The sequence below is a fragment of the Akebia trifoliata genome, chromosome 14 (genome assembly GCF_017979445.1).
Source record: "Akebia trifoliata isolate Shusen 1 chromosome 14, ASM1797944v1, whole genome shotgun sequence".
NCBI lineage: Eukaryota > Viridiplantae > Streptophyta > Magnoliopsida > Ranunculales > Lardizabalaceae > Akebia > Akebia trifoliata.
In genome coordinates, this window is record NC_141388.1 from 13,160,145 (window position 1) to 13,173,594 (window position 13,450).

General features: G+C 34.9%; 1 protein-coding gene across 1 annotated transcript; it reads right to left on the reverse strand.

The window, feature by feature from the left end:
- Positions 1–8,939: 8,939 nt before the first annotated feature.
- On the reverse strand, positions 8,940–10,425 carry LOC147386348 (HXXXD-type acyl-transferase family protein). The gene has a single exon (XM_086422021.1). It carries the CDS (start codon positions 10,325–10,327, stop codon positions 9,014–9,016), a length of 1,314 nt encoding a protein of 437 aa, XP_086278147.1. The 5' UTR covers positions 10,328–10,425; the 3' UTR covers positions 8,940–9,013.
- Positions 10,426–13,450: the final 3,025 nt, after the last annotated feature.

Genomic DNA, 13,450 nt, shown 5'->3' on the forward strand with positions numbered 1-13,450 from the left:
AGCTAATTTGTTGAAGTTAGAAAATATCCTTTTAATCTTCATTATTATTATTATTAGATGAGGGTCTATTGCAAAGTTAATTTGTTAAAATTAAAAAAAAAACCTTGTAATGTATTAAATTATTTACTATGATACAAAATCAGATTTTTTATTTAATTTTTTTTTTTTTTTAAACCGTTATCTAAATCATTCACATTATAATGATAGTGAGCGATATATTAGGGAGTTGAAATCAAAACAAGTGCAGATTTACATTGGAGGCACTGGCCCCAGTGAGAATTTTTAAAAATTACAAGGACCTCCCGATCTTACCCCATGTTTTCCTCCACATCTGAATTTTTTTGCATTTCCCCCCTTCCCTCTTTCAATTTTTTAGATTCCTTAGAAATTCCTCTATTTGGTTTATTTTGAGATGAATCGTGATAATATGACTTACTCATGTGGCATATTCAATCGAAACCCTTGACGTGACATGTTTGGAACAATAGATCTGTACTCCCCGCATTATAGAACTGTGCTTCCCTATAAAAAAAAAAGTGCAGTTCTATATTCTTTGGAGTGCAGATCTACAGTTCTCGAACATGTCATGTCGGGGTGTCAATTGAATATGCCACATGGGTATATCAGATTATCATGACCCTTTTAAGATACCATCTTTGTCTTCCAACCAATGACATGCCCATTTTTTCCTTGAAAGTCCCCTCAAATTTTCAATAAACTTTTGACGCACTTTGACTTTCAAATCAATGACATATCTTCTCAAGATTTGGACGTTTCTGTAATTTGGGTGAATATTGAAGTTACTCCTATGTTTTCAAGCTAGAGACTCACAAGGCCCCATTCACCTTCTTTTTCTATTCTACATTTCAAAAATAAAGTAAATACCCTCGTCTTCAACCAATGAGTACAACCACTCATTTTTGTCAAAAAATTAGTCATTTTCAAACTCCCCAATTTTTATAGAAAATTACTTTTAATTTATTTAACATCATCTTCAATCCATCATTTTGAACCTCATCTTAATCTTTTTGTAAAGAGATTAATAATTTTCTTTAAAAAACAAAAAAAATCTCATCTTCTACTTCAAAAATCCTATCTTATTTGTAAGGTTTGAAGGTTAAAGTGAATTAGTCATGTTATTAAAGACTGGTAAAGTATTTTATCCAAGATGTTGAAGATGCATGATTTTGGGAGAGAAATCAAATGGTTGTTTATTTTAAATTGAAGGAGAAGGTTTTGAGGTCATTTTGCATTAGCCTATTGGAGAAAATCGAGGTCACAGAGGCATGAAGGCGTTTTAGCCAATATTTGAAATCACCGTATCTATTTTTTAAACTGATGACATTGCCCCCTTGACTTGAGTCTTATTTGATAGAATAATGAGAAATGATCTAAATGCCATTTCTTCAACCTCTAATAAAAAAATCCTTGAATTTTCTCACCAAAACAATTCATCTTCAAATTCTTCAATCTTATTTATCAACTATAGTTTCCCCCACTCCAAGAAAATCTTTGCTCCACCCTTGAATCAAAATGTTCTTCCTCAAGAGAGTGTATCCTCTATAGACCATTTTCATGCAGCTCTTTTCAAGGGTTGAGGGTGTGCCACATCATTTAGATAGTTTCATTCAATTGTTAAAATTTAGGAGTTCGGTGACGGTCCATTTTTAAACACTTGATTTGAGCAAAAATAAATTTATATATATATATATATGGGAAATGTTCAACACCCTAAGTTTTACCCTACACTTTAACAAACGTGTTTTGTCCTACATGGGTTAGAAGTTTTGGAATGAGCTGATTTTTGGTGAGGATGATCTCTATGATTAGAAGATCATCCTCACCAAAAATCAGTCCATTCCAAAAATTTTAGCCCCATGTTTACATGTTGAAAAATCGTGGACCGTCCATTTTTTGTAAACCATTTTTGATGGGGTTAGAAGTTTTGGAATGAGCTGAATTTTGGTGAGGATGATCTCCTCACCATAGAGATCATCCTCACCAAAAATCAACCTATTCCAAAACTTCTAACTCATGTAGGACAAAACACGTTTGCTAAAGTGTAGGGTAAAGCTTAGGGTGAGGAACGGGACCCTATATATATATATATAGGGTAGCGTTCAAGGGCAAACTTTTTAGCAAACTTTTTGGCAAAACATTTTTCAAAACATGGGTTAGAGGTTTTGGAATGGGCTGATTTTTGGTGAGGATGATCTCTACGGTGAGGAGATCATCCTCACCAAAAATCAGCCCATTCCAAAACTTCTAACCCATGCTTACAAGCTGAAAAATTGTGAACCGTCCACTTTTTGTAAACTGTTTTTGATGGGGTTAGAAATTTTGGAATGTGCTGATTTTTGGTGATGATAATCTCCTCACCGTAGAGATCATCCTCACCAAAAATCAGCCCATTCCAAAACCTCTAACTCATGTTTTGAAAAATGTTTTGCCAAAAAGTTTGCTAAAAAGTTGGCCATTGAACGCCCCCCATATATATATATATAGGGTCCCGTTCGGCACCCTAAGTTTTACCACACACTTTAACAAACGCGTTTTGTCCTACATGGGTTAGAAGTTTCGGAATGGGCTGATTTTTGGTGAGGATGATCTCTATGGTGAGGAGATCATCCTCACCAAAAATCAGCTCATTCCAAAACTTCTAACCCCATCAAAAATGATTTACAAAAAATGGACGGTCCACGATTTTTCAACTTGTAAACATGGGGCTAAACATTTCGGAATGGGCTGATTTTTGGGGAGGATGATCTTCTAATCATAGAGATCATCCTCACCAAAAATCAGCCCATTCCAAAACTTCTAACCCATGTAAGACAAAAAACGTTTGTTAAAGTGTGTGGTAAAACTTAGAGTGCTGAACATTTCCCATATATATATATATATATATATATATGGGAAATGTTCAGCACCCTAAGTTTTACCACACACTTTAACAAACGTTTTTTGTCCTACATGGGTTAGAAGTTTTGGAATGGGCTGATTTTTGGTGAGGATGATCTCTATGATTAGAAGATCATCCTCCCCCAAAATCAGCCCATTCCGAAATGTTTAGCCCCATGTTTACACGTTGAAAAATCGTGGACCGTCCATTTTTTGTAAATCATTTTTGATGGGGTTAGAAGTTTTGGAATGAGCTGATTTTTGGTGAGGATGATCTCCTCACCATAGAGATCATCCTCACCAAAAATCAGCTCATTCCGAAACTTCTAACCCATGTAAGACAAAACGCGTTTGTTAAAGTGTGTGGTAAAACTAAGGGTGGCGAACGGGACCCTATATATATATATATATATATATATATATATATATATATATATATATATATATATATATATATATATATATAGGTCCCGTTAACATTTTGGCCAACATTTTAGCCAATCATTTTTGTCCTACATTGGTTAAAAGTTTTAGAATGGGCTGATTTTTGGTGATGATGATCTCTACGGTGAGGAGATCATCCTCACCAAAAATCAGCCCATTCCAAAACTTCTAGCCCCATGTTTACAAGTTGAATATTTTTGGACCGTCCATTTTTGTAAACCATTTTTGATGGAGTTAGAAGTTTTGGAATGGACTGATTCTTAGTGATGATGATCTCCTCACTGTAGAAATCATCCTCACAAAAAATTAGCCAATTCCAAAACTTCTAACCCATGTTTTGAAAAATGTTTTGCCAAAATGTTTGGTGCTGAACATTTCCCTATATATATATATATATATATAGATAAAAGGGACGGTTCGGCAGCCCTAAAGTTTGCCAAGTTTGATGCCAAACAGTTTTCAAAATATGGGTTAGAAGCTTTGGAATGAGCTGATTTTTTGTGAGGATGATCTCTATGATGAGGAGATCATCCTCACCAAAAATCAGCCTATTCCAAAACTTCTAACCCCATCAAAAGTGATTTACAAAAATTGGATGGTCCACTATTCTTCAACTTGTAAACTATTAGAAGTTTTAAAATGAGCTGATTTTTTGTGAGGATGATCTCTTCACTATAGAGATCATCCTCACAAAAAATCAATATATTTCAAAACTTCTAACCCCATCAAAAGTGATTTACAAAAAATGTTTGGCATAAAACTTGGCAAACTTTAGGGCTGCCGAACCGCTCCCATATATATATATATATATATATATATATATATATATATATATATATATATATATGGGTCCCGTTCGGCACCCTAAGTTTTACCACACACTTTAACAAACGCGTTTTGTCTTACATGGGTTAGAAGTTTCGGAATGAGCTGATTTTTGGTGAGGATGATCTCTATGGTGAGGAGATCATCCTCACCAAAAATCAGCTCATTCCAAAACTTCTAACCCCATCAAAAATGGTTTACAAAAAATGGACGGTCCACAATTTTTCAACGTGTAAACATAGGGCTAAACATTTCGGAATGGGCTGATTTTTGGGGAAGATGATCTTCTAATCATAGAGATCATTCTCACCAAAAATCAGCCATTCCAAAACTTATAACCCATGTAGGACAAAAAACGTTTGTTAAAGTGTGTGGTAAAACTTAGGGTGCTGAACATTTCCCTATATATATATATATATATATCAAATCCGATATTAATCATGGGTACAAAAGGACTAAGTTGGTATTTCTTTTTTGTAGACATGAGAAATTCATCAAGTGAACTTCAAATGTTACATTGGTTTGGAGTTGTCACTATTCTTTTTTAGAAAATGGTGTGAATGGTCCCCTAATTAATATTTAAAAAAATTCATTTTTTTAAGCAATTAGTGTGACTCCAAGCTTTGGATAATGAAACTAAAATGCTTAGAGATCTAGGTAAGGGATTCGGTTAAAGGTTGGGGAAGGTATTAGGCACCCCTCCCTCTCCATCTTAGATGGTAACCTTATAAATATAGCCATTTTGATAAAAATAAAATAAAGAAGTAAAATTTAATAAAAAACTTTTTGTTTATGTCCTTATATGAATAGACCTTAATTTTGGCATATAAAATGAGGGTCTCCTCATTGAAAGATGGAGATCCCAAAATTTTGCCTTAAAATTATATTTTTGACACACAAAAAAACCTTAAAGAAGAAGGGAGAAAAAGAAGATAGAGCGGGGATAAGGGGAATTACATTATCCCTATTACATCCTACCTTAAAACTTGATTTGTTTCTCTCGATTTTTTTTCTTGATCTTCAATGAAAGAGCCTTGATTTCTTTGGATTTATTTGTAAAAATTGGAGTTAAATAATGGATGGTATAAGGATAAAAGATCTAGAGAGAGAGAGAGAGAGAGAGAGAGAGAGAGAGAGAGAGAGAGGTGAGTAGAGATTTTAAATTGAGAGTAGGTGAGGTGAGAGTGTTGAGGGAGATGACATGAGGGGGGGGGTGTTCAAGCATTAGTTTTTCAAAGGCTGATGAGGGTTTTTGAAGAGTTTTGAGATAACTTTTAAGGGTAAAATGTGAACTAGTGGAAAATGGCATGAGACTTATGAGTGAGGGTGTATGAAATTTCAGGATAGAGGAAGGTATATGTAAAAAATTGTGTAAGTGAGTTGTTTCAAATGAGTTGGATCTTTCAACCCATATGGGCTGAGTGTTAGGTAGGATTGAGAGGAATTGATTTTGATTAGAAGAATAGTTGTGTAAGGGGAGTAGGTGTTGATATTTTGAGAAGCCAGAGGAGATGGTGACACATGGCTAAAGAGATATGAGAGTGTGTATTAAGTGAGTTGATTAAAGAGAAATGGTGTGAAGGGTATGGAGATAACTTGTAAAGTTTTTTGAGAAAAATGTGATGAGGTTAGATAGTAGCATGTAGTATGATGTGGGAATAGTGATGGGGTGATAAGAATATTTCTTTTGGGAGGTTGGTTTTAGGGGTGACATGTGTCATTTTTTATGATTATGAATTTTTGTGGTGATTATGGGTATGATCTTAGGTTGGGTTGGAGATTGGGTAATGATTTGGGTTGGGTTAGATTTATGATTGGTTCAGGTCCAATGGACTTAGGGGTTGGGTTGAATTTGATTAGATTAGGATATGTGTAGGATTGGGGTTAGTTCTAGGCCATTATTTAAAATAAAACAAACTTTTTTTAAAGGTATGAGCTTTTAAGCCCATTTTCATTTTAACGTTTTTTTTTTTTTGACGTTTTTGCATGGGAGCCCGTTCAAATTAGAGCGTCTACATTTTCAATGTGATATTTTGTGAATTATAGGACAAAAGCTATAGGAAGAAGGGATTGGAGAGGATCCTCTTCCCTTCGAATGTGACCCTACATTACATTTAAGCTTACAAATTATTAAGATCTTTTTTGTCAAATGGAATAGAGTTGCTAATGAGACAAAAGTATAAAGTTAAGTTAAACCCTTTTCCTTATTGACATAGTAAGATTTTGAGTCTTACTAAGGGTTGTTTTCTCAAGTGGCTTACCACATCAGAAATCCAACATCACATTTGGAAGCATGGCTCATGTTTTGGGATGCCAAGAGGTGAGCGCAAGATCCCTTAGTAAGGGTGATATTCTTACTAACTTAGTAAGGCTAGGGCTACAAAGTTAATTCGTGGAAATTATACAAATATCATTTTAATTTTTAATGAAATAATGAGATAGGATGAAGCAAACTCAAAAAGGGTCCAAATAAATATTTTAAATAACAAATGTACCAATCCTATATATATTAAAGCTTTAACTATGATGTGATATTAGATTTATCTATTTAAAACAAATGTTTAAAAAAAATCAGACCGACTGTTACACCAACATTTTGCCAAATTGGTAGGATCATGGTCTTAGTGACTAAAACATGGAGCGGGCGCGAGGGTAGGAATGAGGAAGCACTAAGTTCTTAAATATCTTAGGGTATAGAATGCTTCTAGAGCGTGACATAAATAATATATTTAAATATCAATTTTATTTTGTTATGTGTCATTTATTTACTATTCTATCTCCACTTACTCTCCGTTTTGAAAAAGGCATCTTTTACAATTTATAATTGACAAAATTTAAAAAGATAAGCAAATTTTATTCAATAAATTTCATATTAAAAATATAATTATGGATCCACTAGTGTCTATAGCTATTGTGAAGGGATAAAATCATCTTCCATCTGAATTGTTCATTCGTACTATCAACACGCAGTCCAAGGTGGATACGTGACATTATTTGAAAATGACTCTATCTTATTAAAAAAGAATCTCAATTTAATTCTTTCCTCTTTATATAATTATTAATTTGAATAAGGGGTAATAAGGTCAATTATAATTTAATTAGGATTATGATTTTTTTATGATTTTTCTATGAGAGATTTACCGGGTAGACCTATATGTTGCAATTTTATTACAAAAACCCTCCTACTTTATCAAGTTTGTTACTTGCACAAGTGTTGCTTTATGAATCATGCTACTATGACTTATTTAGTAAGATTTCAAATCTTACTAAGAGTCATTGGGCTCACATGGACAATCAAATTAGCAATCTAACAACACATACTTCTAGATTGCATGTAAAAACTTAGATTCGACAGAAAAAAAAAATTTAAAAGAAAAAAAAATATTTGATCTTGATAGTAGATGTTGAAAATGGATGGATATCAAACTTCAAATTTAAAATTTAAATGCAACAGTGAAATTAATTTTTTTTTTCAATTTTTTTTTTTTTTTGTTCTTAGATTTTGTCCTTTATGATCTTGTTCATCAGATCATGTTTTTGAACACAAAAAATTAATGTGGTTAGAATCCACTCCAAGGTATGTTAAGTAACAAATTAACTATAAAAAATTAGAAATTTATGATGTGGATCCCGCTCTAGTGAACTTCATAAAGCAAGGTTCCCTTGGAGTTGTCAGAACTCCAAGGGGAGTTTTTGTAATAAAAGTGCAACAATAGACAACATGTTTGTCTTATATGGGCAAAAATGTTTGGAATGGGCTGATTTTTTGTGAGGATGATCTCTGTGATGAGGGGATCATCCTGGCAAAAAATCATCCCATTCCAAAACTTGTAACCCCATCAAAATTGATTTACAAAAATTGGACAGTCTAGAAGTTTCATAATGAGCTGATTTTTGGCAAAGATGATCTCCTCACCACAGAGATCATCCTCACAAAAAATCAGCCCATTCCAAACATTTTTTCCCATATAAGACAAAACACGTTGTCTATATGTGTGTTGAAATGGTTGTCGTTTGAACCTGACCCATATATATATATATATATAGGGAAATGTTCAGCACCCTAAGTTTTACCACACACTTTAACAAACGTTTTCTGTCCTACATGGGTTAGAAGTTTTGGAATGAGCTGATTTTTAGTGAGGATGATCTCTATGATTAGAAGATCATCCTCCCCAAAACTCAGCCCATTCCGAAATGTTTAACCCCATGTTTACACGTTGAAAAATCGTGGACCGTCCATTTTTTGTAAATCAATTTTGATGGGGTTAGAAGTTTTGGAATGAGCTGATTTTTGGTGAGGATGATCTCCTCACCATAGAGATCATCCTCACCAAAATCAGCTCATTCCGAAACTTCTAACCCATGTAAGACAAAACGCGTTTGTTAAAGTGTGTGGTAAAACTTAGGGTGCCGAACGGGACCCATATATATATATATATATTATATATATATATATACCTTCATTTATTTTGAAAAAAAAAACAAGAGATTTTATAAATACCGGTGGTTCACTAATCAAATCCATTTGATTAAAGAATTCTGATTGGGCCACCTTTGGATCCAATCTTTAAAACACTGGTTAAATTCTTCAATAATTATTAAATTAAATATAAAATATAAAATATAAATCTTAATATATTTTTTTTCATACATGTGCGTTTGCACATGCCGGAAGAACTATCACATCAAATTCAAATTCTCTTCTTTTAAAATTATAAACAAAGATCTCTGTCTCTTTACCGTATCGGAATTGGAATCTGAGCAGAATCGGTCAGAAAAAGTCAAACTGTCAAATTAAATGCAACAGTCAAGTCAACCCATTGTACCAGAGAACAAAATAAAATCAAGAGCAGGGGCTTCTTAGCAAATATTCGTACTTTACGACGGCGCTCTTTGGCACCGCCACCATCACCTTCACTCCCTCTTTCTGCTCGAAAACTGGCAAAAACAAACAGTACCTATCACTACAAATGGGCCCCACATGGACTGCTTTTCCCATCCCAAAGTCAACCCTATCTAACCCAAGTCTTGACCATTGCGACACTATCAACACGCCCACCGAGTCAGGACACGCTCTCGATTCACTCACCGCTTCAGCCACCGATCTCACGTACTCATCCCCAACTCGCTCTTTTGCTTTCCTCACCAGCCCAGCAGCGAAACCCAATCCTTTATCTGATAGTTCCTTAACACTCGTTTGTGCGCACCCGAGTACAAACCCGTTTCCGTAAAACCCGTCAGGTAGACTCGGCTTAATTCGGGTTCGGATGTTGACGCTAAAGTGAATCCGCAAAATTTGTGTTGGAGCCAACTCTAATGATCGAGCCCAACACCTCCACACGTGTGCAGAGAGCACCTCGAACGACGTGTATGATGACCCACTGGGTCGACTCGTTGACGAAGCAATGGTTTTCAACTCGGTCAGTGATCTTCGATCGAACGTAACAGAAGTTGGAGACAACGATTCACTGTCGAACCGGGAGACGAACCCAGAGAGATCCTGGACTTGGTTGAACTCTGGGTGTGCAACGGACCGATTGTTAAATCGACCCATTGGTTTTGGATCGAGTAGGTGACGCTCCCAAACCGGTTTGGGTTTAAAATCAGCGAGTTGTCTTCGCCCAGTAGCTAAATCAGCGAATGAGTTAAGAAACTCAGCGCTTCCAATTCCGTCACAGATACAATGACTAATCCCTACACCAATTGCCACGTCACCATTAGCTAGCCAAGTCAGCTGGACTACAAGTGGTGCGGCGCCACATAGAACATCATGAACATGGACGGACAAGAGATTACTCCACTGAGTCGAAAACCGTGGAGCTCGAGTGAACTCAGAGATTGAAATATCAGAAACCGCTTCGATGAATAGCGCACCTTGGGCTCGACAAATAACTTGAAGGTTCGAGCCATTAGGTTGAGCCCTGACTCGACCGGCTAGTGGATAATAAGGGACCAAGACACGTGCGAGTGCGGTTTTAAGTGAAGCCACGAGCGTGTTATGGTTCGAACCGGGTCGACAGCGGTACACGAGGAGATATTCGATTGTGAAGCGGAGGAAGCGTTGAGAATCGAGAGATGAGAGAGTGAGATCATGTGATGGTGTTGGATCTGAAGGTGTGACTAAAACAACTTCTTTAACCTTAAAAGCGCTCCCCATAAGCGATTTTTGGGGGGTTTGCGAGGTTTCAAATTGGTTTGGTGAGTGTTTGTTCGCTACTTAAAGAGAGAAAAAGTTTTTAGTTTTTATTTTTTATTTAATGAGGTCGTGTGTGTCTACATTTTGAAAGATTTGTGCGAGATTCTCAGATCATAACTTTATGGAAAAATAAAAGTAGTAAATACGGACTTTTGGTCACTCTCTCTCACTGTGTGTGTTTGATTTGATTTGATGGACGACGGATCAGATACCTGTCCTTCTCTTACTAGTCGATAAGGCCATCTATAGAACGTACCCAAGGGAGGGAGCACCATCGTTGAAAAATGGGGGTGTGGTACATTCTATTGGACCCACTTATGAAATTGACAATTGGGACCACTGATCTTGTATCTCATCGTGGAATCTAAGGTTCAAATTTGTTCCAGTAAACAATTGCACCGACTGGAGCTTATGTCTTCATCAATTAACTCTTCAGAAATATTGATCCAATCCAATTAAAAATGTTTGTGTGTATGTAATATAATTATAAGCACATTTCTTAAGTGCGAATGTTGCCAAACATTAAGAAGACTTATTTGATTGTCGTGTACTTGGTACATGTCTCCATATAGATTGAGGAGAGGGTAGCACTTTTTTATTATTATTATTATTATTATTTTACTAATCGAGTGTTCGGGCCAGCTTGCGCGCACCACGACTAATGTTGGGGAGTACGCCTAACGCACACTTCACATGCTCGCCCTTACCACTTAGACAACCCGTAGGTGGATAATTAATATTATTGATAAGATAGGGGTAAAAAGGTCTTTTCCTGAAAAAATAAGATCTTAATGATAATGATTACAACTTCAATCTTTTCTTAATATTCTCGAAAGTTCTTGAGGAATATAAGACGCATCCTCAATTATCAGAAATCCGTTGCCCAATGCTCCAAGCTTTGTTAGAAAATCAACAACACTTTTTTTGACAATTAAGAGCGTGTCACATGGTCAAGGAACCAAGTCACTTGGGAATTCCATTCTAATAACTTATGTTCACAATCTTTGATCAAGTCAAAAGTTCTTGGTTTTTTTTTTTGTTAGAAAAAAAGAAGAAGATCTTATATAAGCAATCATAAAACAATCTTAGAGATTCGAAAATCTATAAATATAGATAACAAAAAAGAAAAGTACATAATTATAATTAAAAATCTGATAAAACTAATAAAATTGAGATTAATTTAATCGTTTGCATGTTAGTAAGTGCAACCATACAATCCTGAAAATCTAATCAACACCAACAAAGAGAAAGGGAAAAAAAAAAAAAAAAAAATGAAAGGGTCAATCAAGATTAAGAAACCATAGAAAGCATCAATCAAGTTGGTTTCAAGTTAGCATTTCTTAAGTTTAGTTGGTTGAGAAACAGGGCATCATTTGCTCTTGCTAGATGATCAAGACATCATTTTTGGAGTGTCAACTCATATGATAGAAGTACAAAACTATACTTAATCTTCCTCGAGATCTATAATGAAAATCTGAAGGACAATCCACTACTCGAGGTCCATTATATCATTAGATAGTGTATCTATCATCATTATGAGTTGATTCGTTAAACCAAAAGTGTTGGACCCAGTAGAATTGTTGTTCCAAAAGAGTCCAAGCTTACTGAGTGGGCAAAGGAAACCTTTATGTCATCCCTTAAAAGGATACATGGCATGCTTCTGACCCTTCTTCTATGATTCACCTCTTTTGGTAGAGTTGCACATCGAAATCAGCTTGATCATTGATATTAATAGATTTGAGCATTGACGATGAGTTTTGTTATATATAAAATAAAACTAACAATAAAGGTTTGCTTTCTTTGGTCATGTGTTGAAAATTGAGTAGTTTCTGACTTAATTACATGTTGGGAAACTTTCATGGGGTCATAATGTGTAGTCATAAGGATTATTCCCACTCTACCGTGTGGAAATAAAAACCATTCTTTAAACATCTTCTGGGATGATTATAAATAGAGAGATTTTATTGCTACACTAATATTTTACTAACGCCGCCTCAATTCATATGTAAATACCAAAGAGTTAGCACACATCTTGGGTTGGCATTATCATATATATAGATTTTTTATTTGTAAAATCTAAGAAAAAAAATACTTTCGGATAATGCTTTGATGACAATGAGCCCCGATAGGTGGGGCAAATGCTCTTAGGGTCAATTTGCTTTCTTTGGTCGTGTGTTGAAAATTGAGTAGTTTCTGACTTAATACATGTTGGGAAACTTTCATGGGGCATAATGTGTAGTCATAAGGATTATTCCCACTCTACCGTGTGGAAATAAAAACCATTCTTTTAAACATCTTCTGGATGATTATAAATAGAGAGATTTTATTGCTACACTAATATTTTACTAACGCCGCCTCAATTCATATGTAAATACCAAAGAGTTAGCACACATCTTGGGTTGGCATTATCATATATATAGATTTTTTATTTGTAAATCTAAGAAAAAAAATACTTTCGGATAATGCTTTGATGACAATGAGCCCTCGATAGGTGGGGCAAATGCTCTTAGGGTCAATGAGCCTAAAAATTGTCATGTAGCTTTTAGACATATATTAAAGGATATGAATTAAAATAAGCGGTGAAGTAACGACATTTAAAATACATAATGTAATCATATCTAGTTGAATTAATCATTATAAATCAGCTTAATTTGTGTACACCTATAATTGAAGACTCCTATTAATAGGAAGTAGGAACAACAATTGAAGTCATTGCATTTCTCAAAAATGTCGGCTTGAACTTTTGACATGAAATACACTTGGGTCCTACTAATGGAGTTCTTGGAGCCATGATATGGAAAGTATCTGAAGTAATAATTTTATCAGATCTCATAACATAGAAAAATCACTAAGAGTCATAAGTCAATATAATTTCAATCATTGCAAAAATAGATATATATGGATAGATATTATCATTGTTGAATAAAAAGAAGAAGTCGGACCACAATTATAGTATTTGTAATGATTTTCTAAACCCCCCCCCCCCCCCCCCCCCCCCAAAAAAAAAAAAAATTGTAGGTCATTTGCCTTGAGATACACATAAATATAAATCTTTTCTTGTGCATTTCGAGACAGTTGATCTAC

What these genes read in the sequence shown, in the direction of transcription:
- LOC147386348 (XM_086422021.1), bottom strand. Translation starts at nt 10,327, where the DNA reads ATGGGGAGCGCTTTTAAGGTTAAAGAAGTTGTTTTAGTCACACCTTCA.